At 40.1% G+C, this 27,389-nt stretch overlaps 2 protein-coding genes across 3 annotated transcripts; both read left to right on the top strand.

Moving 5' to 3' along the window:
* The first annotated feature begins 1 nt into the window (after nucleotide 1).
* Nucleotides 2-27,389, top strand: LOC122667236 (60S acidic ribosomal protein P2-like). Of its 2 annotated transcripts, XM_043863484.1 has the most exons (5): nucleotides 2-7; nucleotides 9,706-9,710; nucleotides 14,580-14,669; nucleotides 17,115-17,347; nucleotides 27,120-27,389. In XM_043863484.1, exons 3-5 carry the CDS (start codon nucleotides 14,582-14,584, stop codon nucleotides 27,144-27,146), a joined length of 348 nt encoding a protein of 115 aa, XP_043719419.1. In that variant the 5' UTR covers nucleotides 2-7; nucleotides 9,706-9,710; nucleotides 14,580-14,581; the 3' UTR covers nucleotides 27,147-27,389. The 2 variants fall into 2 exon arrangements, with proteins under 2 accessions (XP_043719419.1, XP_043719418.1); XM_043863483.1 differs by lacking the exons at nucleotides 2-7; nucleotides 9,706-9,710 and adding an exon at nucleotides 6,435-6,457.
* On the top strand, nucleotides 4,388-6,283 carry LOC122667235 (protein CONSERVED IN THE GREEN LINEAGE AND DIATOMS 27, chloroplastic-like). The gene is made up of 4 exons (XM_043863482.1): nucleotides 4,388-4,997; nucleotides 5,110-5,138; nucleotides 5,656-5,712; nucleotides 5,874-6,283. Exons 1-4 carry the CDS (start codon nucleotides 4,430-4,432, stop codon nucleotides 6,090-6,092), a joined length of 873 nt encoding a protein of 290 aa, XP_043719417.1. The 5' UTR covers nucleotides 4,388-4,429; the 3' UTR covers nucleotides 6,093-6,283.

The raw sequence follows: 27,389 nt of genomic DNA, 5'->3' as shown, positions 1-27,389 counted from the left end.
CTTCTAAGTTCTTGTTTCACCATAATCAGTCTTCTCCTATGTCTGCACATAATCATTTATGTTCTTGAAGATTTTTAGTTTAGAACCTAATTGTGGAGAGTAAATTAAGAGTCCGCGAGACTGTGGTTGGTGCAGAGCATCATGGCTCTGATACCATGTTGTCACACCCCTATCCCGACAAGGGATAGAATACAATATCAGGGTATGATTGGGGTGACACGCGTCATCCCACCTCACCGCCAGGATCTCGATGCATGGCCAAATCACGTCATAAACCAATATTAAAATACAATAATATCGTAGTACGAAAGACAAAGGAATATTACATTCCAAGACAATCGAGTTTGCGGAAGCGTAAATGAAATGATTATAAGATGTTCATTGGCTAATGATAATAAGTAACATAGTTACAAAATTCCTATGACCATCAAGTAGCTACCAAAAAGGTAAAACATAAAAGTTTATACAAAGCACAATGCTCTAAAATAATAATAAAACGGGAACGATCCCAAGTAACAGTACAACCCGTGGGCACAATCATCATGGGCAACCATCGCCATGATCCTCAGTCACGGTCTCTAGCTCCACAGTAATCATCTGCATCCAAATCTAAAAAGAATGTGTACACGGGGGTTAGCTCCACCGAGCTAGTGAGAGAGAAAAGGGGATGCACAATCACACAATCACAAATAGTCCATGGTGCATGCTATTATTAATTCATTTACCACCTACCACAATGCTAAGTCAATGGGTATATGCTACTGCAATAACTCGGGAAGACATTGTGGATCCTTCCATTCTCACCACAATGCAACCTCAATTATTACTATGGAGCCCGCGCCGGTCGTAGTCATCACCACCGAGGCGAGACCCCGATAACCATTACTACCCTGGCCTGGCCTCTCTAACTCTCCACAGCGGCGGTGCTCGCTACCCAACACCTAAACCCCTGTTGGTAAGGGTCGTAGCATAGGGAACTGAGCCTAACCACAGATATACTAGATGAATCCTATCGTGTTGAGAGGTACATCCGGGTGTGTCAACGTCCCATTCCATCTAACACCCGGGTACCAGCACAACACGGCGCATACAGGCAAGAATGAGATGTAATATACAATTTCACGTAATTCGGGGGTTCCGGTGCCAGTACTTCCCGGCACCGTAACCCAACACAAATCCATATCATCCAAATCATCATCATCGAATAAGAATAAATGCAAATATGCAATCATGCTTGAATGATAATGTCACAATATAATTCATAAATGCATGAATAAGCAATAGTAAACAAGCTCAAACAGTCACCCAAACCCACTCACCAATTACTTCACATAGAATTTGTATAAGCGCAACGATTCTCGCTCAAAATCACTCCATTGCACATATGTTGGCGCCTATAGAAGTGAATAAGAGTGTGAGAGAGTGTAGGGGAGGCCTCATAGAGAAACCCCACAGTTTACATAAGTTATAAGCCTTAAAAACTGCATCGGAGGCAACGTCGGACTCAACAGGCTTGCCTCCGACCTTGCCTCCGACCTTCCTGTAGGCTCAAGCCATATCGGAGGCAAACATCGGACTCACGCAGTCTTGCCTCCGACCTTGCCTCCGACCTTCCCTGCAGGCTCAGGACACATCGGAGGCAACATCGGACTCACGCAGACTCTGCCTCCGATGCAACCCAAGTGTGATTTCAAGGTCTTTAAAAGCCCAGTGTTGTCCCATTTGGTTCTCTAAGCCTCAAGGGACTAGGGAGGGGGTGTCTTGGAGTCTATTTGGGTCCTAGAACACCCAACATCCAAAGATTTAAGGGGGTTTAAAGGATCAAAAGCTCAAAAATCCAGATTTGGGGTTTTCTTTGGTGGTTGAAGCTTTAGAATCAAATAGATTCAGCAAGAGGTCAAATAGAGGTCTTTATAGGATTGTAATGAAAATGGGATAGCATCCTACAAGGGGAAACTACACATGGTTCGAGCTAACCCTTTGGGTTTCAAAAAAGGAAAACCCCATCTTGGGGCTGCTACCAACAAACCACCCAAGCTCAAACGAGCAAGGGAGAAAGAGAGAAAAAGGGGGGAAAAGGGGCACTTGGCTTACCTGGTCTGAGATACACAAGATGTGGCCTCTTTAAAGCTCCAAACCCAGCAGCCATTTCCTTCTTCTTCTTCCCTTCCTTCTCCTTTTTCTCCTCCTTGCCGCCCCCTCTCCTTAAAGCTCTCCTCTCCTTTCACGATTAGGTTAGGAAAGAAAAAAAAAAAAAGAAAGACTAAGGAATAGTCTTACCCCTCTCTCTCATATAGAAAAAATCACTTTTAATGGCCTGTTTGGCTAAGGTCTCATAAGTGTAACCTAGGGTCTATTTGGGTAGGGTCAAACATGGCAGGACACCCATAGCACCTTAGCCATAGGGTCTCACCCACAAGAGTCCTTGTCAGCAGCATTGGATGCAGGGTCGGAGGTAGCCAGTAACCTTGCATCCGATGCGAGTAGGAAGGTGGTTCCCACCATAAGAGGTCAGGGCCTTTGGACCACACTGCGAGGGCTTTGAGAGGGCAGTAAGCACACAACAAAATTTGGTCAATTACTTACCCCTGACACGTCAAAGTGCAACCTCCGTGGTCCCGACTAGTTTCCACAGGCAAACTCGTACTATGGTCAATAATTTTATAGCTGGGTTTGACCACCAGTGAGAACAACTCACCGGCATACGTGGCAGTGATAACTACACGTCACGGGGAAGAATTAATAATTAATTATACTCCTGGGGTGCGGGTATAACACTTAGAGCATTGTTTGAAAGCTTGTCAATTGTTTGCGGTATCTCTCTTTTCACAATTAGCATTATGTTTGTATCCATCATAGTATAATTAAAATTATACGTCATATACTGTGTATTCGTTCTACTAATCTTAAAACCTCTTATTTCAAAGATTGATTTTCATAGTTTTAACTTAACATTAATCACTAATTTTGTATCATTCATCAAAACGATATTATCGGTGAAGAGCATACACCACGGGACCTCGTCTTGAATGCTCTTGGTTCAATCGTCCATGATAAACACAAATAGATAAAGGCTTAAGGTTGATCCCTTATATAATCCTATAGTAATTGGGAATTCCTTGCTCTAACCTCCCACAGATCTCATATTAGTCACCATGCCCTCACATATACATATATAAAACATAGGGTAAATTACATGTCACCCCCTGGTTTTCAAACGAAACTCAAATCACCCCTTGGTTTTTGAAAAAACTCAAATCACCCCTTGGTTTAGACCCCAATATGACAAATTAGTCCCTACCATTAGTTTTATGTTGGTAAGTAATGAAGTCAACCAATTAAATAAATTTAAATCCCTAAACTACCCTTGACCAATGTTGAAGATGAAGGAAGGGTAGTATTGTACATTTAATTTTTAATGTTTTAGTACAAGGGTAAAATAGTCCTTTCACACCAATAACTAACAGCAGACTAACATCGTTACTATAGAGGGGGTGATTTGAGTTTTTTTCAAAAACCAAGGGGTGATCTGAGTTTCGTTTGAAAACTAAGGGGTGACATGTAATTTACCCTAAAATATATATCGATATAAACTTTAAATAGAAAAAACAAATTTTTTATTATATATAATATATTATATATGAAGATAGTAAGTAATATAATATATTTTATTATAATATTATTTTATATAAAATTGACAATTTTCTCTTTGACTCGGCCTGGCCCAGCCCGGCCCAACCCAGCCATGCATCTCTCTTCTCCCTCCCATGATCAGAGGCAATCAAGGTTAGTCCAACCCGACCAGACCTTGAGGACAAGTTAGGGCTGGATTGTTTTTTAGATTTGACAATCTGTTATTCATTAAAAATTGGATTTTTTTTTGGATAAGCGACTGAGCGTTTGAATGATTTTCAGTACTGTTGTAAATCTTTCTTGGTGAAATTTGATTGAATTTGTTTTCAATTCGTTAGGATTTCTAGGGTGATAGTGGTGATTGAAAAGAGGATGGAGAGGAATGCGGGGTAAAAATGTCATAATACCTAATAAGATGAAAGGAAAACATTATTTTGACTACTTTTGTAATGCAAATGTTTAATTTAGGTAATATGGTGAAACTAAAGATTGAATGGTTAATTTTGTAATATGAAACCCAATATTGAATGGTTAATTTTGTAATATGAAACCCAATTATAGGTAATCTTTTAATTTTTTATTTTTTTAGGCCTGAGTCAAGGTCGGGCTGGGTCTGGCTCAGCTAAAGGACTAAAATCCCAGACCAACCCGACCCTCTTGCAGCTCTAATTGCTACCACCACTAAGTCGCATCATCATCTATCCACGTGGCGTAATTGAGTAGTAAGAGAGAGTCGAGGATTCTTTTCTCCTTTCTCAGGCAGCGTCAGCGAGGGCCAAGTGCAGAGACCATTGCCATGACTGCGGCGTTAATGTTGCCGGGCTCCGGCAAAGCACCAGTCACAGGGCTACTCGGCACCAGCCCAACTCCTCAAATTACCACCTTCTCAACCTCCATCTTCTTCTTCTGCAAGAACAACATCAGATACCCTGGAAATCAGTATCAGTTCCAACATCATCATCAACAACGCCAGCGATTCCTCCCAATTGCCTCCTCCTCCTCATCGCCTTACTTCAGGAACGGAGGAGCAAACATGCCACCAGGAACAGAAACAGAGTGTCCCGTCCCAGTGGACCAACAACCCGTGAATGAGTACCAGAGCCTCGCCGCCTCCTTCCCTTTCTCCTGGGCAGCTGGAGACTTACCCGATTATAGCTCTCGTCTCTTCCTCATGGGGGCTTCCTTCTATAAATTCGTCGGACTCCCCGTTGCTTGGTTCGGCATCTTTCATCCTGAATCGCAGCCCCTCAACTGTGTTCTCGGTGCCGCCTCCAGTGGCCTCTTTGTTGTTACCCTCGCCGTCCTCCGGATGTACCTCGGTTGGGCCTACGTTGGAAATCGTCTTCTCAGCGCCACTGTCGAGTGTATAAATCATTTCTTCCTTTTCTTCTTCTTTTTTTTTTTTTTTAACCTCTTTCCAATTTAATTTAATATTGTGAATTAGGAATGAAAGGAGTCTTTTTGGGTTGATTGCAGATGAAGAAACTGGGTGGTACGATGGCCAGGTAACCTTTATTCCCTTCTTCGTTTCTTCTCTGTTTAATATATATCTCCATCTTCACTGAATTGGTTCTGTTTTGGAGTTTCGGGTTCTCAATGTAAATTTTGTTGCTTTCATTCTACACTTGAGGTAGACATGGAATACTCCGGCGTGGTAATTTGTTTCTGGGGCTAATCTGCTTTTCTTTCTTTACCTAGTTCTCATTAATCATAATCCCCTTATAAAATGATTCTCACTCAGGACCTGATTCTAATAATTTCATCATAGTATATGATTTAGAATCGTTTTGATCCTTAATGGAAGAGTGTCTCTTTCTACCAAGAGGCATACTAAGTCAATTTTTTAAGCTCTAAAGGCTCCATTACAGTTTCATGAACAGATTCACAGAACTTTCTGATAAAACTCAGGAGGTCTATAGTCTCTCTCTACGAATGAACACAAAATGGGATTGACTCTGTTCTTCTTTCCTAATATCACATATGTTCTCTATAGCTGAAGCAGGGTCTTTCTTTTCTTTACAGATATGGGTGAAAACTGCAGAAGTCTTGGCACGAGATCGCCTTCTAGGTTCATATTCAGTGAGTAATACATATAGAGCCTAACTACCTAATTTAGTTATCTCCTTTGGCAAGATCACATACCACCATCAAGGCTTTTATGGGCAATCTATTCCTTGTTGACTTGCCTGAATTCTTCACTTATTGAACTCATTTAAACAAATTTCTCTCTCCAATTTCAGGTCAAACCAGTGTTAAGCAGATTGAAATTCACACTTGTAGGGCTGGCAGCATCTTTAGTCTTTTGTGGTGTTCTACTTTTCAACATTGAAGGCAACCAGAAGAATTCTTACATCTCTTCTGATGAAGCTGGGGGTAGGGCTGTACCTGGAATTTACAATGATGAATCTGCTAGATCATTTGAGCCAGATGCATTCTGTGGTGAGCCTGACCTTCTCTGATTCTTAAACACTGTCTAGTGTCTACCCCATCTCTGTACAGTTTCAAACTTTTTTCCTTATATTATACCATGTCAATAATCACCTATGACCTCTGTACGTTAGAATTTGGAAGGTTGATACACCTTCAACACTGGTGTTTGGCTTGTAGTACTTAGAGCATTGTTTGAAAGCTTGTCAATTGTTGATACATAACCAAGATCCAACAGATCGCATAACTAAGGGATGGTAAACCAAGTCCAAATTTCAAAACCTGTGTCATCCCGATCCTCATCCTTACTGGATATATTTGCCAAACAAACTCAACCCCCTTCCTTTTCCCTTCCCCACCTTCCCTGCTTATCCTTTCCCACCCCCTGCTTCAGCAGGTCAACGATGTTCTAATGCATAACAAGGCCACCATGAGGGGCCAAGTGAAACAAGTAGTCCTCTGAGGTAGTATGAACAGAAGTTGCCTATTCCTCTCTCTACTAGAAAAATCACATACTGGAAATAAGGATGTCTAAGTGTATGTAAAGCTTCTAAGCAGCAAAGATAAATGCCAATGTATACCCACAAAGTTAAGGTGTCAATTAAGAACCAGAAACGAAAACAGAAACAGAATTCAGTCATATAAAACTGAACTAAATAAATTTGATTCAATTTTGGTTTTAAAAAGTGAAATTTCATTGGGTTTGGTCTCAGTTTTAGACTGATAACCGTCTATTTGAATCAAACTGAACTGATAAAGTGAAACCCAAATCGAATCAAACCAAATCGATTCTCTATTAAAAAAGTGAAAAAGTGAGTTTACGTCCATTGAATGAATAATTAAAGGGAGTGGGATGATCATGCTAGCAGTAAATCATAAATTAGCTCTCTCTCTCTCTCTCTCTCTCTCTCTGTCTCTCTCTTTCTCTCTATCGAAACCGGCGTCATCCCGATCCTCATAGGGTGCTAGCTTGCTGCTTGCTTTCTTAGCTCAAATTGCATCCCTCAGAAATTAACATTCTACATGTGGTTTCCATGATTAATAAAATCTAGTGGTTTCGATAAAGATCACAAATGTTAGTAGGCTTCTTGGACATTCGAAGGGTCCATGTCATTAACATAGTTATGAAACTCAGCCATCAAACTTGAACTCTAGGGAGAAAAAAAAATGAATTATTGATGATTTTGATTTTAAAAAGAGGGTAAATTACATGTCATCCCTTGGTTTTTGAAAAAACTCAAATCCTTGTTGCTTTTTATTTGTGGTGAACTTTGAGTTTTTAGATCCTTGTCCAAATGGGATTTGGATGGTTTCTAGAACTTGTACTAGAGCTAACAAAGTTTGCAGCAATTTTGGAGGAGAACCGACCAGATCTAGAAATGTGAGCAAAGATTTGATCATGTGGATGGAGAGATAAATGTATGAATAATATAGCTTGACTAGTAGGTTGAGGAAAGAGAGAGCGGATGACAGGTGCATTCTAAGTGCGGTCGCAAATGAGTTGGGATACAAGTGAAAAGGATGGGTGTTGGATAGGGCTCGTAGGAAGTGTTCCCTTATTAAGATTGAAGGCATGTGTTATACTATCTAAAAAAACTGGGCAGGTGTTATACCATTCGCTTCGTTATGGGAATATTTTTTCCTTACAGCTAATGTACAGTACATCCTCTCACAATGGTTTCTCTCTCTCTCTCTCTCTCTCTCTCTCTCTCTCTACTGATCATGTAGGCTTCATGTAGATGTTTCATTCTCCAAACTAACTTTGGTGTTGCGCAGGAGATACCCCAAGCTGATGACAGAGGGAACCCTCTCCCATCAGTTAAATTGGGATCATGGGGCATTTATGTCTAATACATGGGAAGGATTTGGGTTGAGCCTGATGCAACCATTATAGCTTAAGGTTATTAGAAGAGTATTTTATTTTATTTTTTCATATTTTTGTAAATGGTCTATCTAAGACCATTCTTTGACATATTATTTATCACTTGATGCGATGGATGAAGCAAAAAAAAAATTTATAGACAGGTTGTGTCTAAGATGCTCTCTCATCTCCACTTCTAAAAATTCAGACACAATGGAATTGATTATAATTATATAAAAAATTCAGACACAATGGTTTGAGGAATCAATATTGGATTGTTCTATTTGATCAATTCGTATCAATATTGAAGAAGATTGATACTGATTCTTGGTTGATCCTGTATTAGTTGATTGGTACAGACAAAGATAAAAATGTAAAAAAAAAAATCAAGATTTTTGAAGAAAACATGATCAATGCATACCGATAATGATTTCTAAAAGGATGAATTAACGAAAAATATAGCAATCATATAGAGGGATAAATGATGGGCCCACAGGAGCCCTTTTTTTTTGGGGGGGGGGGGTATGATGGGAGCCCCGTTTGGCCACATGCAATATTGGGTCGATCCCAATTTAGCAAAAAATATGTCAATCATACAAAGGGATAAATGACCTTATAACTTGAAAAGTGTGATATGCCAATCCAAACCCGAGTTGTTGGGACTATCATAACAAGCTGATACCTTAGCATAAACTAGGAGTGCCAATTTCCAGTCTGAACCGGTTGGATCGATCAAAATTAATGGTCCAGCCCAAATTGATTGGATCGATCCAATCTAACCGGTTCAGCCTGACCTGAACTCTTATCAGTTTGAGATTTTACGAAACTGGTAGAAAAACTGGAAAGCAGATCCTCTACTGCCGAGCTGCCCAGTAGGACTATGCTGCCCAGACATGGTACTGTGCACAATGACCGCCTTACCCTTATTTGATAAGGCTTTTGGGCAGGGGTAAAGCGGACTTTGTGCACAACATGTACTGTGTCTGGGCAGCACGATCCTGCCGGGCAGCTCGGCAAGGATCCAAATTGGAAAAACTGCCACCTAACCGTACCGACAAAAAAACAAAACCGTTGTAAAGCCCACTCAATATTAACTGACACATTCTTTTGTTTTCAGAGAAAAATGAATCAGCTAATTTTATAGTAAGATCATAGCACTAAAATTGACTTGATCATATTGATCATAACTATCTGCAAGTTCTAGGCTTCATAATTAAGATTTCACTGATTTACTAAAACATACCTAACAACTACAGGCTTATAGTTCTATTGATGTTTAAAGACCAAGATATAAACATGGCCTTTAGGTATTATGTATTCAGAAGCAAATTGTTGACATGAATAAATTAGCCGACTCACATGAAGTTGTTATGAACTAGTTTTCTTTGGATGATCCATAGATTCATCAACTCCCTAGCTTCCCTGATAATAGTACATCTCTGTTGAAATGGAATCCATCCAACACTTACATAATCCAGAAATACAAATTCCAACTACACCTATTCGTTTTTATGTGAATAGGAATCAAAAACCCTAAATCAAAGTACAAAAACATCACAAATCATACACCTATTCATTTTTCTGTGAACAGGAATCAAAAACCCAAAATCGAATTAAAAACCCTAAATCGAAGTACACAACCTTAATCGATGTAAACCTATTCGTTTTCTTGAATGGATTATACTTCATACCTTGGGACGAGGAGTAGAGGTGGATTGCGACGAAGAGTAGCAGAGGTCAAACTTGAAGAAGAGTTGTAACAAGCCGAGCACGAAGAAGATGAGAGCAGGTCGATTGAGTTGCAGCAGGCCGAGTGCGAAGAAGATTACATTGGGAGGAGCAGCGGTCGAGCGCGAAGAAGATGAGAGCAGTAGGTCGATCGAATGTTGGTTGTGAGATTTTAGGGTACATTTCAGGATTTCACTAAATGTTATGTTTTTCGGGCAAATACCAGTGTTGCCCCTGGTTAACTTAAATGGGCCGCATGTTTCTCCGAAAATTTGTAGAAGTGTTTCTACAAGGTGAGAAATACTAATTTGGTGTTTTGCAAGAGCCCGTTTGATCACATTTCTGTTCCAGAACAAGTGTTTTTGACTTTTATCATTTTTTTCTGTTTCTGTGTTGGAAACATGTTTCTGGGTTCTAAAATGGTGTTTGGTAAACTTGTTTTAGAGACGTTTTTAGAACAAAAAAACAACATAATTCTGTTTGATAAAACCTGTTCTGAAACACTTTTTACTAAATTAATGAATTATTATAGAAATACCATTACTTGACTGAACTTACTTAAAATTAAGACGAAAACATCCACCATGATCATGTCATGTATGACTAACCAAAAAGGATCTTGGAGGATTCAAACCACCTTCCCCTTAGAACATGCTTGAGACATACTCATGTTCCAAATGCTCTACCAATTTGAGCTAAAGACCCAACAAGTTGAGTTTGAAGTTTACAAGTAACCCAATTCTTATTATTCATTGCATTCAATTTACTTCTACAACTACATCTTAAGGAGACCAGGGTTTTTTTTACGATCATAAATAAACATCTCTGCATGTTGTGCTCGGGTGTTTGAGTGTGTGGGCAGCAAGGGGTGTGAGTGAATGTGTGAGTGTTTGTATGGGCAGTTCAAGACTCGTCATCTCTCTGAGCTTACTGAGGTATACAACCAAAGATATTTAACCACTATTATATAATCTCTCCTTAATCCTTTGTAAAATTCTGGACCAAATGCTTCCACTTCTATTTCCAATAGTTCTACATAAGCTCAGCTGGACAGAGTCCTTCACAAATTGGTTGATTCATTGACTTTGTCTATATGCAGCTCTGTGAAGCCAGTGGAAGTTCTCTTGCTTATGGATTTTCAACCTTTCTCTTGGTTAATTTTTTTATCAACCTTTCCTTGGGAATTTTCTGTTGCCTTTCCTTTTCCTCTTTTTCTATTCTGTAAATTGGAATTTTATTCTCAAGTCTGAAAGAGTAATCAGCAATAAATTTCTATACTAAGCAACTTCGAAGTTCAAAATTCAGAAGCAAGTAAACTCCTGCATTGTGATCAAAAGACTGCCTAGGATGTGCTTTAGGAGAGAGGTTTTTGTGAAGCTTGGGCAGTTAAATATTGCAAGAAGTAGTTCGATGGGATCACAATTCTGTCTTTAGTTCTAGAATTCCAACCCTCAGTTTTATTGTAGGCTTGTGTTCGTAGGTGAAGCATTGAAGGGGTTTTACAGAGAAGATCTAAAGAGTATCAAGTTGACGGGTAGAGTTGCTGCAGGCAGAGGCAGGGGCAGCTTGTAGTTGCCAAGAATGGGCCATTAAGTACAAACTGAAGTTTAGGAGGGAGGATTTACATGCGAGCATCATAAAGAAGGAAGCATTCAGTAAAAGAAGCAAAGAAAACCCATAAATCTGTCCAGCAACCAAATATCCATTACTAGTGACCAAATTTTATTCCTTTTTGCTTTTCGCTCTCAGCAATTTGAATAGAATGCAAGGTCTTAAATAGTCTAGAAAGTGTATTTGACCCCTCTCTGTGTTCAAAATCACACACTCACCCCCACCCCTTGCTGTCCCTACACACAGTCACACACTCATCCACCCCTTGCTGCCCCTACAGTCCCCTGTTCTTCCATTTTTTTCCCAAGTCTTCCATTAAGCAACATAATACAACTCGATCAAACAGATCAAGAACAAACATAATACAACTCGATCAGATAGTAGAATTATAAAAATAATCGCAGTAGAGAGCAATCAAAATTCAAACATGAGCCAAAACCCAGATCTAGAAGCAAATTAAAACCAACTTCGAGCTGAAAAAATCATAGATCAAGCTAGAAACAAGAAGCTAAACTGAGGAAGTCTCTGCTAATCACATGAAATGGTTCTCTTGAATACCACGTCCAGCATCAAATCCATCTGGCCCTCCTTTTCCTTTCACCGAAATAAATTGACCTAGGGTAAGTAGTATCACTGTATACTCTAAACAAAAATCCTAAAAAAGAAACAAATGAAAACGAAAAATTCCTACAAATATCGACACCTTGGTAAAGAAAAACATCGAAGGAAAAGCAAAGAATGAAGCAGACGGAGTAACCCTTGGAAATTTTAATTTCTAGGGTTATCTCCGAATGCAGAGGGAATTTGCCAGATTCTTACACGCTCACATATGTGCAAAGAGAGAGAGATTTGATGAGGCTGAGTTTTCATTATGAAAGAAGGAAATAGAAGAAGATGAGGAAGTAGTAGACATAGGGCTTTCACCTGAGTTCGTCGATGGTAAAGAAGAAGCAGAGGAAGCAGGAGTAGCATCAATGGGGGTTCGAACGATGGCTGTGAGCTTTAGGAGAGGAGTGAGCTTTTTTGGAGAGGAGAGCTTGAAAATACCGGGCACAATTTTTTCTTGTTTTTTTCCTTGTTTCATTTGAAGTGTTTCAAAAGTGAAAAAAACAAGGTAACCCTTGTTTCGTCAAATCGTGTTTTTTGTGTTTTTTTTATCCGGTTTGTTTCACTAGCACATAAAAACAGACCGGTGAATCCAAACGGTAGATTCTGTTTTTTTGTGTCAGTAACATAGAAAAACGTCAAAAACAAGAAACAGAAGTATTATCAACCGGACTTCAAATGTGTGCTAAAAGTGTGCCAAGTGCCCGATTTGTTTAAAAAAAAACAAAAAATCAAACCGAACATACTATGAGCCCGTTTGGTAACACTTCTGTTTCTTGTTTTTGGTGTTTTTTTGTGCTACTGGCACAGAAAAATGGAATCGACCGTTTGGATGCACCGATCTATTTTTCTGTGCTAGTGAAACAAACCGGCTAAAAAAAACACAAAAAACAGGAAATGTTGAAACATGTAAAACCTTGTTTTTTCACTTCTGAAACACTTCAAATGAAACAAATTTGGGAAAAATGGTAGACTTGTGCCTGATCTTTTTGAAGACAAGAGAACTCCATTGTCTTCTCTTCTCCAATGAGCCGCCCCTGTGAGGGTCTTCTCCAACGAAACCCTAAGATCTATACTGGTTCCTTGCGACATCGTCCTTTGCAACAGCTAAAAACTGCTCTTCTTCTTCTTTTTCTTCCTCTGCTCGTCTTCTTCTTCTTCCTCTGGTCCGGAACGGATTGGCTAACGGTCGAGATACTCGATCTCAGTGGAACCCTCTGATTGAGATCGGAATTGTAAATTTAGTCGACAGGTTCTCTGGATTGGGTGTCCATGATTCTTCCAATGATAGTTTATTTCAGGTCATGAAGGCACTTGAAGCCGCTGAGAGCGCAATCAAGCAACAGGTTAGCGTTTCAATTTTCCTCAGTATTAGTTTCCTAAATATCACTTTTCATTACGAAAAGCCAAAATTCCATGAATTATCTGAAATTGGGTGTAATGCTCATACTTGCACCTGTATACTGAGACATGCTATTTCACTTATATAACCAATTCTATTAGGATTATCCGATGATCATTTCTGCTGAGCAGGTTTATGGCTGGTCCTTTTACAGTTCACTAGCTTTTTACACTCAATTGGGAATTGGGTTCCAAAGGCATATGGATGGGAGGTTGGGCCTTAACTTTAATCTTAGTGATCAGGCATAGACTGTTGGGATCTATGGATTCAATCTTGGCCAAGCATATGTGAGTGCACATGCATACACCCATGCACTCACTTTCACATTTGATGTACTCTAGGATGGATACGATTTGGCTTCGGGTAATTGGGTGGAACCTTGTATTCAAAATTGTGTCAAGGTTCTTCAATTGTGTTGTTCATTTTATTAGGCAATTGTATTTAGGCTTGAGTAGTCTAGTGGTCTATTGAGTTTATGGTTGTTGGTTGTTAAGGCAAACTGAGGTTGGCTCTGGTTGGATGTAAGGAGTTGTGAAGTAGAATATTTTAAGAAGAGAACATCAACATTTATAAAAAATAGTAACACTTTAGACAGTAGTTTGAAGGTAAACTAAACATTTCATTTGCCATACTTCTCTACAAAAAAACCCAGTAATTTAGCTGAAAATTTTACTTGCTATATATACTTATGTCGTAAGTTTTTTAGTTTGTTGCACAGTCATTGTTGGTTAGAAAGTTTCTTTTTGTTTTTTTTTTTATCTTTTAAACCTTTTCATAACTTTACATCATGTTAAATCCAACCGAACTCAGCTTAAATATAATAATTATTTGTTTTCTTAAGTTTTTTTGTGATTAAAATGTATTAATTTGGTAAAAGGTGTTTCAGAATAGATTTTATCAAACGGTTTTGTGTTGTTTTTTTATTCTAAAAACATTTTTGGAACAAGTTTATCAAACGCCATTTTATCATCCAGAAACATGTTTTTAACACAGAAATAGAAAAAAATGATAAAGATAAAAACACCTGTTCTGGAACAAAAGTACTACCAAACGAAAAAACACAAAAAACGCTTAAAAAGAACGTTACCATAAAGAGCCTCCCAGCCCAATATGATCTTTCTTTGCCCTCTCATCGGATCCGGGCGGATCGGGTAATCCGGTCGCCGCTCCTACCACCCATCCTCCTTTCACATCCCTTTAAAACCCGAACAGCACTCTCTCTAGGCCGTCCTCTGGTGTACAACATCCGTCCGACTTCCAACTTTCGACTTTCGTCTGCCGACTGCTCAAAGGTCGACCTCTGGATTGCAGCAATGAAGGTTGTCGCCGCATATTTGCTCGCTGTGTTGGGTGGCAACACCAGCCCTTCCGCGGATGATTTGAAGAATATCCTTGGATCCGGTATACTTCAATCACTGTTTTTATCTTCTTTGATTCTTATTGGGGATTAGGGTTTCTTGGATATTTGTTGACATCTCCGTGCTTATGGACGAGTTTACCACTTTGAAAACGGTTCTGTTGTTGATGGTTAGTGGTTGTTCTGTTCTAAATCTGGTTTATTTAGGTTTTAGGTTTCAGGTCCCATGGTTCCTTGTATTCTTGCTTCGACTTTGCCTGGGGTTGCTTTGATTTGGAATTTTCTTACGTATGTTAGATGACTATTTTGCGTTGCTATGTGCGTTTAGTTCAGTTAAGTACTTAGCCTGGCACTGCAACTTCTGGTAATGGGTTTAACTATTATCGATAGATGACAAACCAGTTTTTTTTGACTCGACGCAGTCCTCAGAACCTGGTGAGTCGAGCGAATCATACCTGGTCATGAACGACTCATGATTTTTTAAAAATATTTTAAATACGTTAAATATGAATAAATAAAATATAAAAAAAACAAAATGCTTACCCAGTACATGAAGCTCCCACCATTGCGGGGTCTAGGGAGGGTCATAATGTACGCAGCCTTACACCTGCATTCGCAGAGAGGCTGTTTCCAGACTCGAACCCGTGACCACTTGATCACAATGGAGCAACCTTACCGTTGCACCAAGGCCCGCCCTAAAATAAAAACTATTACAGAAAAAAGTCATTTAAAAATATATGAAAGAATCACATATCTCGAGTGCCAACAATATAATCTTGTTTAATATGAATCACTGTAATAGGATCCATGAATTAGTATAATAGATTCAAGTTTGAGGCTTGAGACAGAACGGAATGTGTGATTTTCTGATGCAGGTTGAGTATAGGTTGTTTTCGATTTGCTGATTTCAAGGAAAGGAAATTTGTGCAATGAAGATGCAATTGTACCTTGCTATTACAGGTTCAAGTGAAGAATGTGTGATTTTCTGATGCAGGACAAACCCTAGAAGCTACGGTATCCCGCAATAGGACAGGACCACTAGTTATAACACCCAAATATGGACTTAAACTAGGGCTGGAACTTGCACAATGATGCGGCATGATGTCCCCATCATTATCTCTATACCTTCACCTCATACGATCCGTTTATTTTTTTTAGATGGCAGACGGTTCCAAGGGCTCTTACAGTAAAGAATGGGTACATAGATACTCATCGCCTCATCAGAGATGACAGACTTGTAGTTTCGGACTTCCAATGCTTTACAACACTTCATAGAACTAAGAACCCCATGAGAGGAAGAAACAAAGATTGGAAACAGGAAACCCTCTCCCCTTTTGCTCATTGAGGGGTTTTGCTTAAACAGGAAAGAATTAGTACTAAAGGAAAGGAAGAAAGTATATGGAAATACCTTGAGGGGTTGAATTTCGAGGTATATGTAGGCCATGGAAAAAATGACAAAAAAACAGAGCTAGAATCGAAGTAACAGACAACAATTTAAAACCCGATTCCAAAAGCTCAGCTACTAATGACTTCCCATGGATTTTTTTTACAGATTTAGAGAGAGAGGAATTGTATCATTGTCCATGTTTCTTATCAGCCTCGTCGCCAATTGGGAGGGGTAGAGTGGTAGAGACTGGAGGGGAGAAATTAGGGAAGATGGAATTGATAAAGCATGTTAATATGGGTAACCCAAAAAAATACCAATCTCGGGAAAAAAACCGAGTCATGAGAAAATTGGACTGATTCGGACCAAGTCTAGTTATTTACTAAGCCTGGCGAGTTTTCACGACTCTTGAGTCTTGACTAGGTTTCCTTATTTTTTTTGACTCGAGTCAAAACCTGGTTTTCCAACTATGCTATTATCAGGATTTTATTAATAGGTTTTTTCTGTTTTTTCTTTGTTCTATTGAGAAAAAACCCATGCAAGGGATCTTTGCTGGGTAATCTATGATGACCTAAAGCTAACGATTGCAAGCTGTAGGCTAGATTGTCGTGCGGCCAACAGTTTGTGTTCAGTGTTTTGTCATGGTCTTTTGTTTAAGACTCTTAACCAGCATAGATTTGGAGTGTAGTTCATCTAAGATATGGTGGTGTCTTGTTTGGATGACCTTGATCGTGTTATTCTATAATGCTGGCTAGAGGGAACTGATTTAATTTTACTAAAATCCGTAGATTTAAGGCTTTTAAGCAACTACTGATCATCTCTGTCCAGACACAATGGCCTCAGTTTTCATTAATATGGTCTGGAGTTTATGAAACATGGTTTGGTGACTTGATAGGTTGGGCTGCATTTTTTTCATCTTGGGTTGCAAATAGGGTCTCCATTCAGAGAATTGAATTCTAAGTCTATTATTATATGCTTGAAATCAATGCCAGTATGTATGTAAACTTGTTTCTGATACTAGGTATGGCATTTGTTCCTTAAGAAATAACATTTGTTGATTTTTTTGGGGGGTTGTAAAGATAGTAACTGTTATTTTGATTTGCAGTTGGTGCTGATGCTGATGAGGATAAGATTGAGTTGCTCCTTTCTGAAGTTAAGGGAAAAGACATTACAGAGCTTATTGCATCTGGAAGGGAGAAGTTGGCTTCAGTTCCTGCCGGTGGAGGTGCTGCTATTGCTGTAGCTGCTAGTGGTGGCGGGGGTGGTGCTGGTGCTGCACCTGCTGCAGAAGAACCAAAGAAAGAAGAGAAAGTTGAAGAGAAAGAGGAATCTGATGATGTAAGTGTTTGCATAAGATACATTCTAAATCAGAATTGTATGCAATGTCCACTGCACTGGTGCAGCACCAGATTTTATAAACTTAATACTCTTAGGGATTTGCAATATGATTCATACTTAGATACTAGCCTATGACTCCAACTTAAATAATTAATAAAATAAACCCCTTGTTTCCAACTCTTACCCATTAAGGTAGCCTATTATAAAGAAAACTCTTTGGGCTAGAGGCCCAATTCAAGTGTAACCCAAACCGAAGATTACAACACCACCACCACCACCAACAACTGACTCTTATCCCAACTAAATGTGGTCGGCTACATGGATCCATGCAAAGACGAGATAATTAGAATTATGGAAAAAAGAAAAAGAATAGAGCACTACATCAACAACTGCTCATCAAACCCACCTAATGGGGTTGGCTACATGGATTTTAGCCCTCCAAACAGCAATATTCAAAGTCATACTTGGGACAAGGACTAAACTATACGTATCTTCTTTTCTACTACTTCTAGGGTCATTTTAGGCCTGCCCCTAGCTCTTTTAGTTCCTTCAGTCATAACCAAATTACTCTTCCGCATTGGTGCATCCCAAGGCCTTCGTTGAATAGGGCCGTGCCACCTCAAACGATTTTCGCTGAACCCTATAGAGCCCATATATCTAAAATAGTTACTTTGCATCATCTTCTATATTGCCTTCTTTATTCACGATAGAGCCCATATATCTAAAATAGGTACTTTGATGTATCTCTCCTCTTCAATATTGATCACCTCTTTTACTATCATCGTGCGACTAAAGTTACACACCATATACTCCATATACTCCGTCTTTGTTCTACTTAACGTAAGACCTTTTGATTCCAATGTTGATCTCCATATCTCCGGCTTGGTGTTAATCCCTGCTTAAGTCTCATCTACCAACAAAATATCGTCAGTGAAAAGCATACATCGAGAAACCTCATTTTGTATGTCTCTGGTCAAGTCATCCATGATCAGTGTTATATAGATAAGGGCTCAAGGCTGAACCATGATGGATGGTAATTGGGAATTCACTAACTTGGTCCCCCATAGTTCTTACGCTAGTCACCACACCATCATACATATCTTTAATGAATTCCCTTCCCTTTCCTTTGGGAGTGTTCTATGAATTATGTCAACATTTTTACATGACACTCTTCTCTTTTCCAGTATATGCCAGTTTAGCTCTCTAGTGGCTCTGTCGTAGGCTTTTTCTAGGTCAACAAAGACCATTTGGAGAGCCTTCTTGCTCTCTCTAAACCTTTCCATGAGTCTCCTATGTAAGTAAATAGCTTCCATCATGGCTCTTCCTGGCATAAAGCCAAATTGGTTCTTTGTTATAGTAGTTTCCTTTCTTAAATGGACTTCAATAACCTTCTCCCAAACCTTCATCGTATGACTCATAAATTGTATGCTTCTGTTGTTATTGCAGTCCTGAATATCCCCTTTATTTTTGTAAATTGGCACCACACCGCTTCTCCTCCATTCATCTGTCATTTTCCTTGTGCTCGGTATCCTGTTAACAGCTTGGTTAGCCAGGTTAAACCACATAGCCTTAGTTTCTTCCACACTTTTACTGGGACTCCATCTGGGTCTGGTCCCTTGCCTATTCATCTTTTTTAAAGCTTCTTTTACTTCAGACACCCTAATTTGCGTATGTAACTGTGACATGTGGTGTCTTGGTGAGTAATGTTGCCCTCAAGGGGACTATTACTTGAGAAGTCTCCATTTAGAAATCTGTTGAAATACCTTCTCCATCTCTCTGTAATGTCCTCATCCTGTATTAGTGCCCAACCATCTTCAGATTTAATACATCTAAAATGGTCGAAATCTCTACTCTTCTTTTCCCTCCCTTTGTCTCCAGATTGTTATAAAGATCCTCATATTTCCTTGCCATTGCTTTCCTCACAATCTTCTTAGCTTCATTTCTAGCAAAAATATACCTTTGTAGATCCTTTCCCTCTTTAGTCCTTTGCCATGTCTTAAACTAGCTTTCTTAGTTTTTATGGCTACTTGGACCTCTTCATCCCACCACCAGGTCTCCCTAGGGTCATGACGTTTACCTTTCGATTCCCTTAGGACTTCCTTAGCAACTTTCTTAATACAAGCCACCGTCTCGTTCCACATCGTATTAGTGTCGCCTTCAAAGTCCTACTTTCCTTGTTTACTCATTTTATCGGTAAATGAATTTAGTAAGTCTCCTTTAAGCTCCACCACCTTATTTTAGGGCAAATAGGCTCCCCTCTCTTACAATTCTGCGTAATGAGGCGCATATCTAGGACCACCAATCTATGTTGGGTGGTTAGGCTCTCCCTAAGATTAACCTTAAAATCCTTACAAAACAGTTTGTCGGGCCTTATTAGGAAGAAAAGGCTACTATGGTGCCCACTTTTGTAGGTAACTAAATTTTAGGCTCTTTTCAAAAAGGTGTTCACAATAGGTAAATCATAAGCTACCGCAAAATCCAAAACTAAGGTTTCCCCTGGTTCCTCTCTCCAGCTCCATAGCTTTCATGCACACTTTCATAGCCTCTACGATCTCTCCCTCCATGTCCATTCAGGTCACCCCCTATAATGATCTTTTCTCCTTGGCTAACCTTGCACTAATTCATCCATTTATTCCTAAAAATGTCACTTGCTACTTTCATCTAATCCCACTTGGGGTGCGTAAGCACTAATTATGTTAACAACCTCTTTTTCCAATGCAAGCTTGATGGATATCCCTAAATCTTTTAACATCCACCACGTCATTCTTAAGGTCTTTATCCACTACTATGCCTAATTTGATTAGAAACTTATTTCATTCATTGATTATCTCTATAATAGTTTATATATATCTAAGTGAATACAAGAGAAGATTCCAATCGGTTAAGGTATTACAGCTTGTGAGATCTCATTAGAGATCCACTTATAGTAGGAAAGCCAACCTTAGAGATCTAATTATAATGGGAAACCATAGGACATCACATGTGATAAAAACTAAGAAGGAAGGAGATAAGTCATGAAACTGTCAAGGCAATCTTCTAAGGAAGAGTATGAGTCTAATATGGCAAAGATATATTGCCTAGCTCAATTGGGAGAGAAATAATAGGAAGAGATAGAATCTCAGTTGATACACCCCCTCAAGATGGGGATTCGTGAGCTCAAATTCGCAGCTTGTCACGAAGAAAGGAGAACCGGGTGCTTAGACCCTTGGTAAGAATGTCGGCAATCTGGTCCTTGGTGGAAATGAATTAAACCTGTAACTCATGGGATGCCACTTTATCACGAATAAAATGAAAATCAATCTCTACATGCTTGATACACGCATGGAAGACCGGATTTGCAGAGAGGTACGTAGCACCAATGTTATTACACTATAGGACGGGAGGCACAATAATAGGAATCCCAAGTTCACCAAACAGAAACAGAAGCTAGGTGACTTCAGCACAACCATCGGCAACAACCTTATACTCAGACTCAGTGGAAGACCAGGGCGACAATTTTCTGTTTCTTGGAGGCCCAGGCATAGTTGTCACGGCGGTTAGGCGACCCAAGGCGGTGGAGAGGGCCAAAGTTTAAGGCGACACCAACTAGGCGAACAAGGCGTCCAAGGCGCCCAAGTCAACCAAGGCGACTGGACGCCTAGGCGTCACCAACGCCCTTGACAACTATGGGCCCAGGATATAAGATTGGGACCCATATATGTCGCATAACGACCTGTGGATTTACGGTCAATGTAGTCACCAACCCAGTTCGCAACAGAGAATGCTTGGTGTTGTAAGTAATCGGACTTGGAGAAAAATAAACCAAAATCCCGAGTTGCCTTTAGATACTGAAGGATGCGTTTATGGACCAATGATCCTCCGTTGGAGCGTGCATAAACTAGCAGACACGGTTGATGGAGTAAGCGACATCAAGACCGTTAAATGCCTTCATCGACACATTGTCGAAACCGGTCTTACTCTTCTCTCCCATGGATTTGTCCCCTCCCTGTATTGGGACTATGACTTTGAAACGACAGTTTATCTCATTAATTGGATGCCGTCCTTTGTTGTTGGGAATCTTTCTCTCTATCAACTGATGACTCAACAAATCCCTGATTATTTATTTCTCAAAGTTTTTGGATGCTTGTGCTTTCCTTGGCTGCAACCCTATAATACTCATAAGATGCTCGATCCTCTTTATGAGTTTTTGGTTGCTTATGCGTTACCTTGACTCGGCCTGATGTTGCTTACTCCGTCAATCGTGCCCGCTAGTTTATGCATGCTCCAACAGAGGATCATTGGTCCTTAAACGCATCCTCTGGTATCTAAAGGCAACCTGGGATTTTGGTTTATTTTTCTCCAAGTCCGATTCCCTACAACTCCAAGCATTCTCTGATGCAGACTAGGCTAATGATAACATTGACCGTAAATCTACTAGTGGTCATGCGATATATATGGGTCCCAATCTTATATCCTGGGCCTCCAAGAAACAGAAAATTGTCCCCCGGTCTTCCACTGAGTCTGAGTATAAGGTTGTTGTCGATAGTTGTGCCGAACTCACATGGCTTCGGTCTCTGTTTGGTGAACTTGGGATTCCTATTATTGTGCCTCCCGTCCTATGGTGAGATAACGTTGGTGCTACATACCTCTCTGCAAATTCGGTCTTCCATGCGCGTACCAAGCATGTAGAGATTGATTTTCATTTTGTTCGTGATAAAGTGGCATCCCGTGAGTTATAGGTTCAGTTCATTTCCACCATGGACCAGATTGTCGACATTCTTACCAAGGGTCTAAGCACTGCTCGGTTCTCCTTTCTTCGTGACAAGCTGCGAATTCGAGCGCTCGAATCCCCATCTTGAGGGGGTGTATCAACCGAGATTCTATCTCTTCTTATTATTTTTCTCCTAATTGAGCTGGCCAAGATATCCTTGCCATATTAGACTTACAATCTTCCTTAGAAGATTGCCTTGACAGTTTCATGACTTGTCTCCTTCCTTAGTAGTTATCACATGTGCTGTCCTATGGTTTCCCATTATAATTAGATCTCTAAGACTGGCTTTCCTATTGTAAGTGGATCTCTAATGAGATCTCACAAGGTGTAATACCTTAAACGATTGGGATCTTCTCTCTTGTATTCATTTATATATATATAGATATTGTGGAGATAATCAATGAATGGAATAAGTTTCTAATCTCAACATGGTATCAAAGCACTGTATCCCATCCCCCCACTGCCTACTTTACTGCCAACCCATCTTTGAAATAAGTTTATAATCTTACCATTGTATTAGGGCACCATGTCCCATCCCTCCATTGCCTATTACTTTGATCTCCTATATACCAAAGTTTTGGAATGTATTGCAAACAAATCAAATTCATAATATAAAAATGATTTATTTATACCATTCCCTTGCGTAGATACATTTGTTTCATGACGGAGAAGAATGAAGGGTGTGCTTCGGTGATGGCCTTTTTCCTTTCTTTCTTATATTTATGGTCATTATATTCGTCTTGAGCTCTAATTCGATTTCACATATGGGGCGGTAAAGTCATCCAACACCTTAGCTTGTTTTACCTGTGAAGGACAAGAGTAACCGATGAATCTCGGCATAGTTGTGCCGCATGAAAGCCTTACTATGTGTAGCCGCACATCCGCAAGATGCCTTGGTCACTAGAGCTCAGGCAGTCAAGTGCCACAGATTCTGTTTTCTATCCCTAATGTCCCAGGGGTAGAGGTGCTGTAGGGAAAGGGGGTGGGAGGGGGGAGTGAGTGGGAGGAAGCTTCAATCCGACCCCCCCCCCCCCTTTTTTTCCCTGACACCTACGGTGATGGGGGAGAGGGTGGTGATGGGGGGGGCGAGGTGGTTGAGTTAAGGGAGAGGAGAGAGATTCTAGGATGGGTCGAGAAAATGGGGGGCGGTGAGGGGAGAAAAAGTGGGGAGAAGGTTGGGTGAGGAGGGAAGTGTAAAGAGATGGTAGGGGTTGGAGAGAGAGTGATCGGGAAAGGGAAGATAGTTCGTAGAGATTGGGTTGTAGAGGGAAAGGTTGGAGGTGGAGTTACCTATACCATCGCTGAAATGGGATCTGACCGTTGTTTTTTTCTTTTTTTGTTCCTTTTGTCTACCAAACACCTGTGGTGGGAGAGAGTGGGGTGCAAGGACGAAGAGGGGCTGGTAAGGGGTACGAAATGGGGGATAAAAAAGCGGGGATGGGACTTAGCGGGGAAGACGGGGATGGGGCTGGTAGGTCGAGAGAGAGAGAGAGTAGGGATTGGGTTGGGTGATATCTATTTAGCGGGGAAGTCGGGGGTGGGGTTGGGAGGTATAGAGAGAGAGTAAGGATTGGGGTAGAGATGGGATTGGGGAGAGAAGGTCAGGTACCGCAAGAATAGGGTTTGGTAATTTGAGAGCAACGAACCCACTGCTGTGATTCCCTTGCATAGCTTTATAATATGGGAAATTATCAGGGCAACCCCCCGACGTTTGCATATATTTTAAAGCACACCCACTAACTACCATAATATCAACCATTACCCAATTTTGAACGGTGTTAACATCAGAAATTCCTTTGACCAAAATACCCTTTATCCTTTATTTCTTTTTTTTTTTTCCAGCTATGCTAATGTCTCTTTCTTATCTCTCACTTAAAAGATAAAAAGAGGAAATGAGATAATACCACCAGCAGCTTCTCTTCTTCTTCTTGCTGCAACCACACTGTTCTCTTTTCTTCTTCTTCTTCTTCTTCTTTTTGCAACCACACCCAAACCACCCCACCAGCCTTGCACCCTGGTGCAACTCAAACCACCATACCGGCCCCCTCCTCTTATTCTTCTTCAAACCATCCACCCACCCCTACCCCCTGCTGCAATCCAATCCACCACCATGCTGGCCCCCACCACCCAAACCCCCTGAAATCACACCCCAGCCCTTCTTTCTTTTCCCCTTCCCCTTCCTAACTCTTTGATCGACTGCTGGTTTTCAGAAACTACCTTACATGCTCTGTTTTCTGGCGACCATTCAGCTCTTCATATTGTGTATCGATCACTTCTGTTCACCCAATTCAGAACCTCAGTTCGAGGGCTTGCAAGAACTGGAAGTTATAATACAGTTCAGATCTGATCTTTCTTTCCTACTGCCATATGTTATTGCAGAATAAAATATCAGTTTATATTGACCTTTATTGGGGCTGCCATCTCTTGCATTCGGTAGGGTTAGAAGTTAGGAATTTATCCCTTAACTCTTACTTTGATTGAATTCCTATCGCATGAGTTTCATCAATCACACCTGAGAGGCTGAGATGGGTTTCCGCTGGTTTCGGTTGTGTATGAAAGGAAGAAGATGACCCTGGTGATGGGTTGTTAAATGTTACCATGTCCCCTCGCTTTACATAATTATCCCTCTTTTTTACTCTTGGGTTATTTCCAAATGCTCCCCTGAAAATGGCCAAACTTACAGTTGCCCCCCTGAACTTTCACTAATTCCATGTGCACCCCTGCTTTCCAAACTAAGTACCACTATAGTCCCTGCCGTTAGACAGAGACGTTATAACATAATGGATCCTAGTTTTTTAACCTCGATGGACCATTCTACCCCTTGATAGGGTAAAATGACCAAAATGACCTTACCTTGGAGAAAAAAAAAAAATCTGCAACTCATCTTCCCCAAATCGTTTAGGGTTTGGGGAAGATGAGTTCTTGAATCTGAAAAAAAGATGAGAAAACTAACCACTGAACCATTTGAATCTGAAAAAAAGATGAAATCCGAACCAGCGAAAAAAAGATGAGAAAACTAACCACTGAACCATTTAAATGAAAAGCCCAAGTTCTTGAAATACTTGTACATCTTGAGGAGGCCCAATTGGAAAGCAAATGGAAACATATGAAGAATTAAATAACAGAAACTATCTTACCAGTCATCAGGGGCCGCTTTAACGGCTTGATCAAAGTATCTCTCAGCTCGATGAGCATCTTTGTGGGATTCTCAAATCAGGTCAGCATAGAGTGATAGAATATTTCCATCACCTGGGTTCACCAAAATTGCCCTCCCACAAAACTCTTCTTCTTTCGCAAAGTCACCGCGAACCTGTTTTCCATCGAGCAGAATAGGACTTCAAATCAGAGATTGGTCACACAGTCATTCAAACTTGTGGAAAGAACCCAAGCTCACTAAAATCAGTTCTTTTAAAAGACACAATTCGACAGAATCTTGCAGATATAAGCTTTGAGTTGAATTTTTACCTCTTTCAAATAATTCAGATTTCATCTTTTTTTCAGATCTGATTTTCGCTGGTTCGGATTTCATCTTTTTTCGATCTGATTGCATAATTCGGATTTCATCTTTTAAAAGATACAATTCGACAGACCTGATTTCCGCTGGTTCGGATTTCGTCTTTTTTTCAGATTCAAATGGTTCAGTGGTTAGTTTTCTCATCTTTTTTTCAGATTCAAGAACTCATCTTCCCCAAACCCTAAACGATTTGGGGAAGATGAGTTGCAGGTGTTTTTTTTTTTTTTTTTTTTTTTTTTTTCAAGGTTAGGTCATTTTGGTCATTTTACCCTATCAAGGGGTAGAATGGTCCATCAAGGTTCAAAAACTGGGATCCGTTATGTTATAATGTCTCTGTCTAATGGTAGGGACTATAGTGGTACTTAGTTTGGAAAACAGGGGTGCACGTGGAATTAGTGAAAGTTTAAGGGGGCAACTGTAAGTTTGGCCATTTTCAGGGGGGGGCATTTGGAAATAACCCTTTACTCTTAACTGAGTCATCCGAATCCCTGAAACAGACATAAATAAATAAATAGAAGTGGTCACCGCCTGAACTACAGCAACAGCTGCACTTTGATCACTCCTATGGTTGCTTTCGATCAGACTCCAGTGGGATTAGGCCATGTGATTGAACTCCAATGGCCATCACCGATTTTTTTTTTTTTTTTGGTGCAAGTTGGTTCAGACGATTGTATCGTTCAGAGCTGAAGTAGGGGTGTAAATAAATAGCCGAAATCCGTTTCTGTATCCGTTTAGTACTATCCGAATCCATCCAAAAACTAAACGGATGCGGATACAGATAGGCTATAGCTATCCGAAAAGCTATATTTACATGTAAACGGATAAAATATCCGATCCGTATCCGTTTAGCACTATCCGAATCCGTCCGATAGCTAATCGGATGCGGATGCGGATGCGGATTTAGCACTGTCCGAGCTGAATCCGATCCGTTTACATCCCTAAGCTGAAGGAAAGGGTTAGTGGGGGGAAGAAAGAGAATAAAGGAGAGGGTGAATGAGAGTTGGTATGGTGAGATCGGTTTCAGAGGAAAGAAATGAGAAAATGGAATAGATTATATCAGAGATAGGGTTTGGGTTTGGAGAGTTCAGTCCATGAGTTGCTAGGTAAGAGATGAGAAGAAGGCATGAAAAGGATGGGAGTTCGGTAATGATGAGGTTTTTGTTAGTGGTCGGCTGAGTGTGAGGAAGAAGAAGGGTTTATGGGGTGTTTTAATTTAAAGGGTAGATTAGGTACTTAGCCCATTAAGAAGGGCAAAATTGTCTTTTAAAAAATATTAAGTTGCTGACATCACCACTTAACAGCTCTTCACTAATGGTAGGGGGTCTGTATGGAATTAGTTTGGTAAAGTAGGGGGTGGTGCTGATAATATGGTAGTTAGTGGGTGTGCCTTAAATTATAGGCAAACGTCAGGGGGTGGCGCTGATAATTTCCCTTATAATATCAATGAATTACTACCTTTTATATATATTTGTTCTTCCCTGATGTTCTTTATTCTTTAATTGTTACAGGACATGGGCTTCAGTCTTTTCGACTAAGGGATTTTCTGCTGGTCTTTGTATGGTGAAGCTTTTTATTCTATGCTCAAGCTGTTGGTGAATTTTAGAAAATTCTGGGTATGCAGAGTAGAGTAATAGACGTGAATGTGATTTGTTAGAATCTTTATTGCTTTCCATTTTTGTCGTATGACTTTTTATAGGAGGCTCATGTAGGCGTTCTATCCTAGTTGGAAAAATGGAACTAAGAATTGCATTAACCTAAATTGTTCTCAAAGCTGTTGA

This window comes from Telopea speciosissima, chromosome 7 (genome assembly GCF_018873765.1).
Source record: "Telopea speciosissima isolate NSW1024214 ecotype Mountain lineage chromosome 7, Tspe_v1, whole genome shotgun sequence".
NCBI lineage: Eukaryota > Viridiplantae > Streptophyta > Magnoliopsida > Proteales > Proteaceae > Telopea > Telopea speciosissima.
This window is presented reverse-complemented; position numbering and strand designations above follow the sequence as displayed.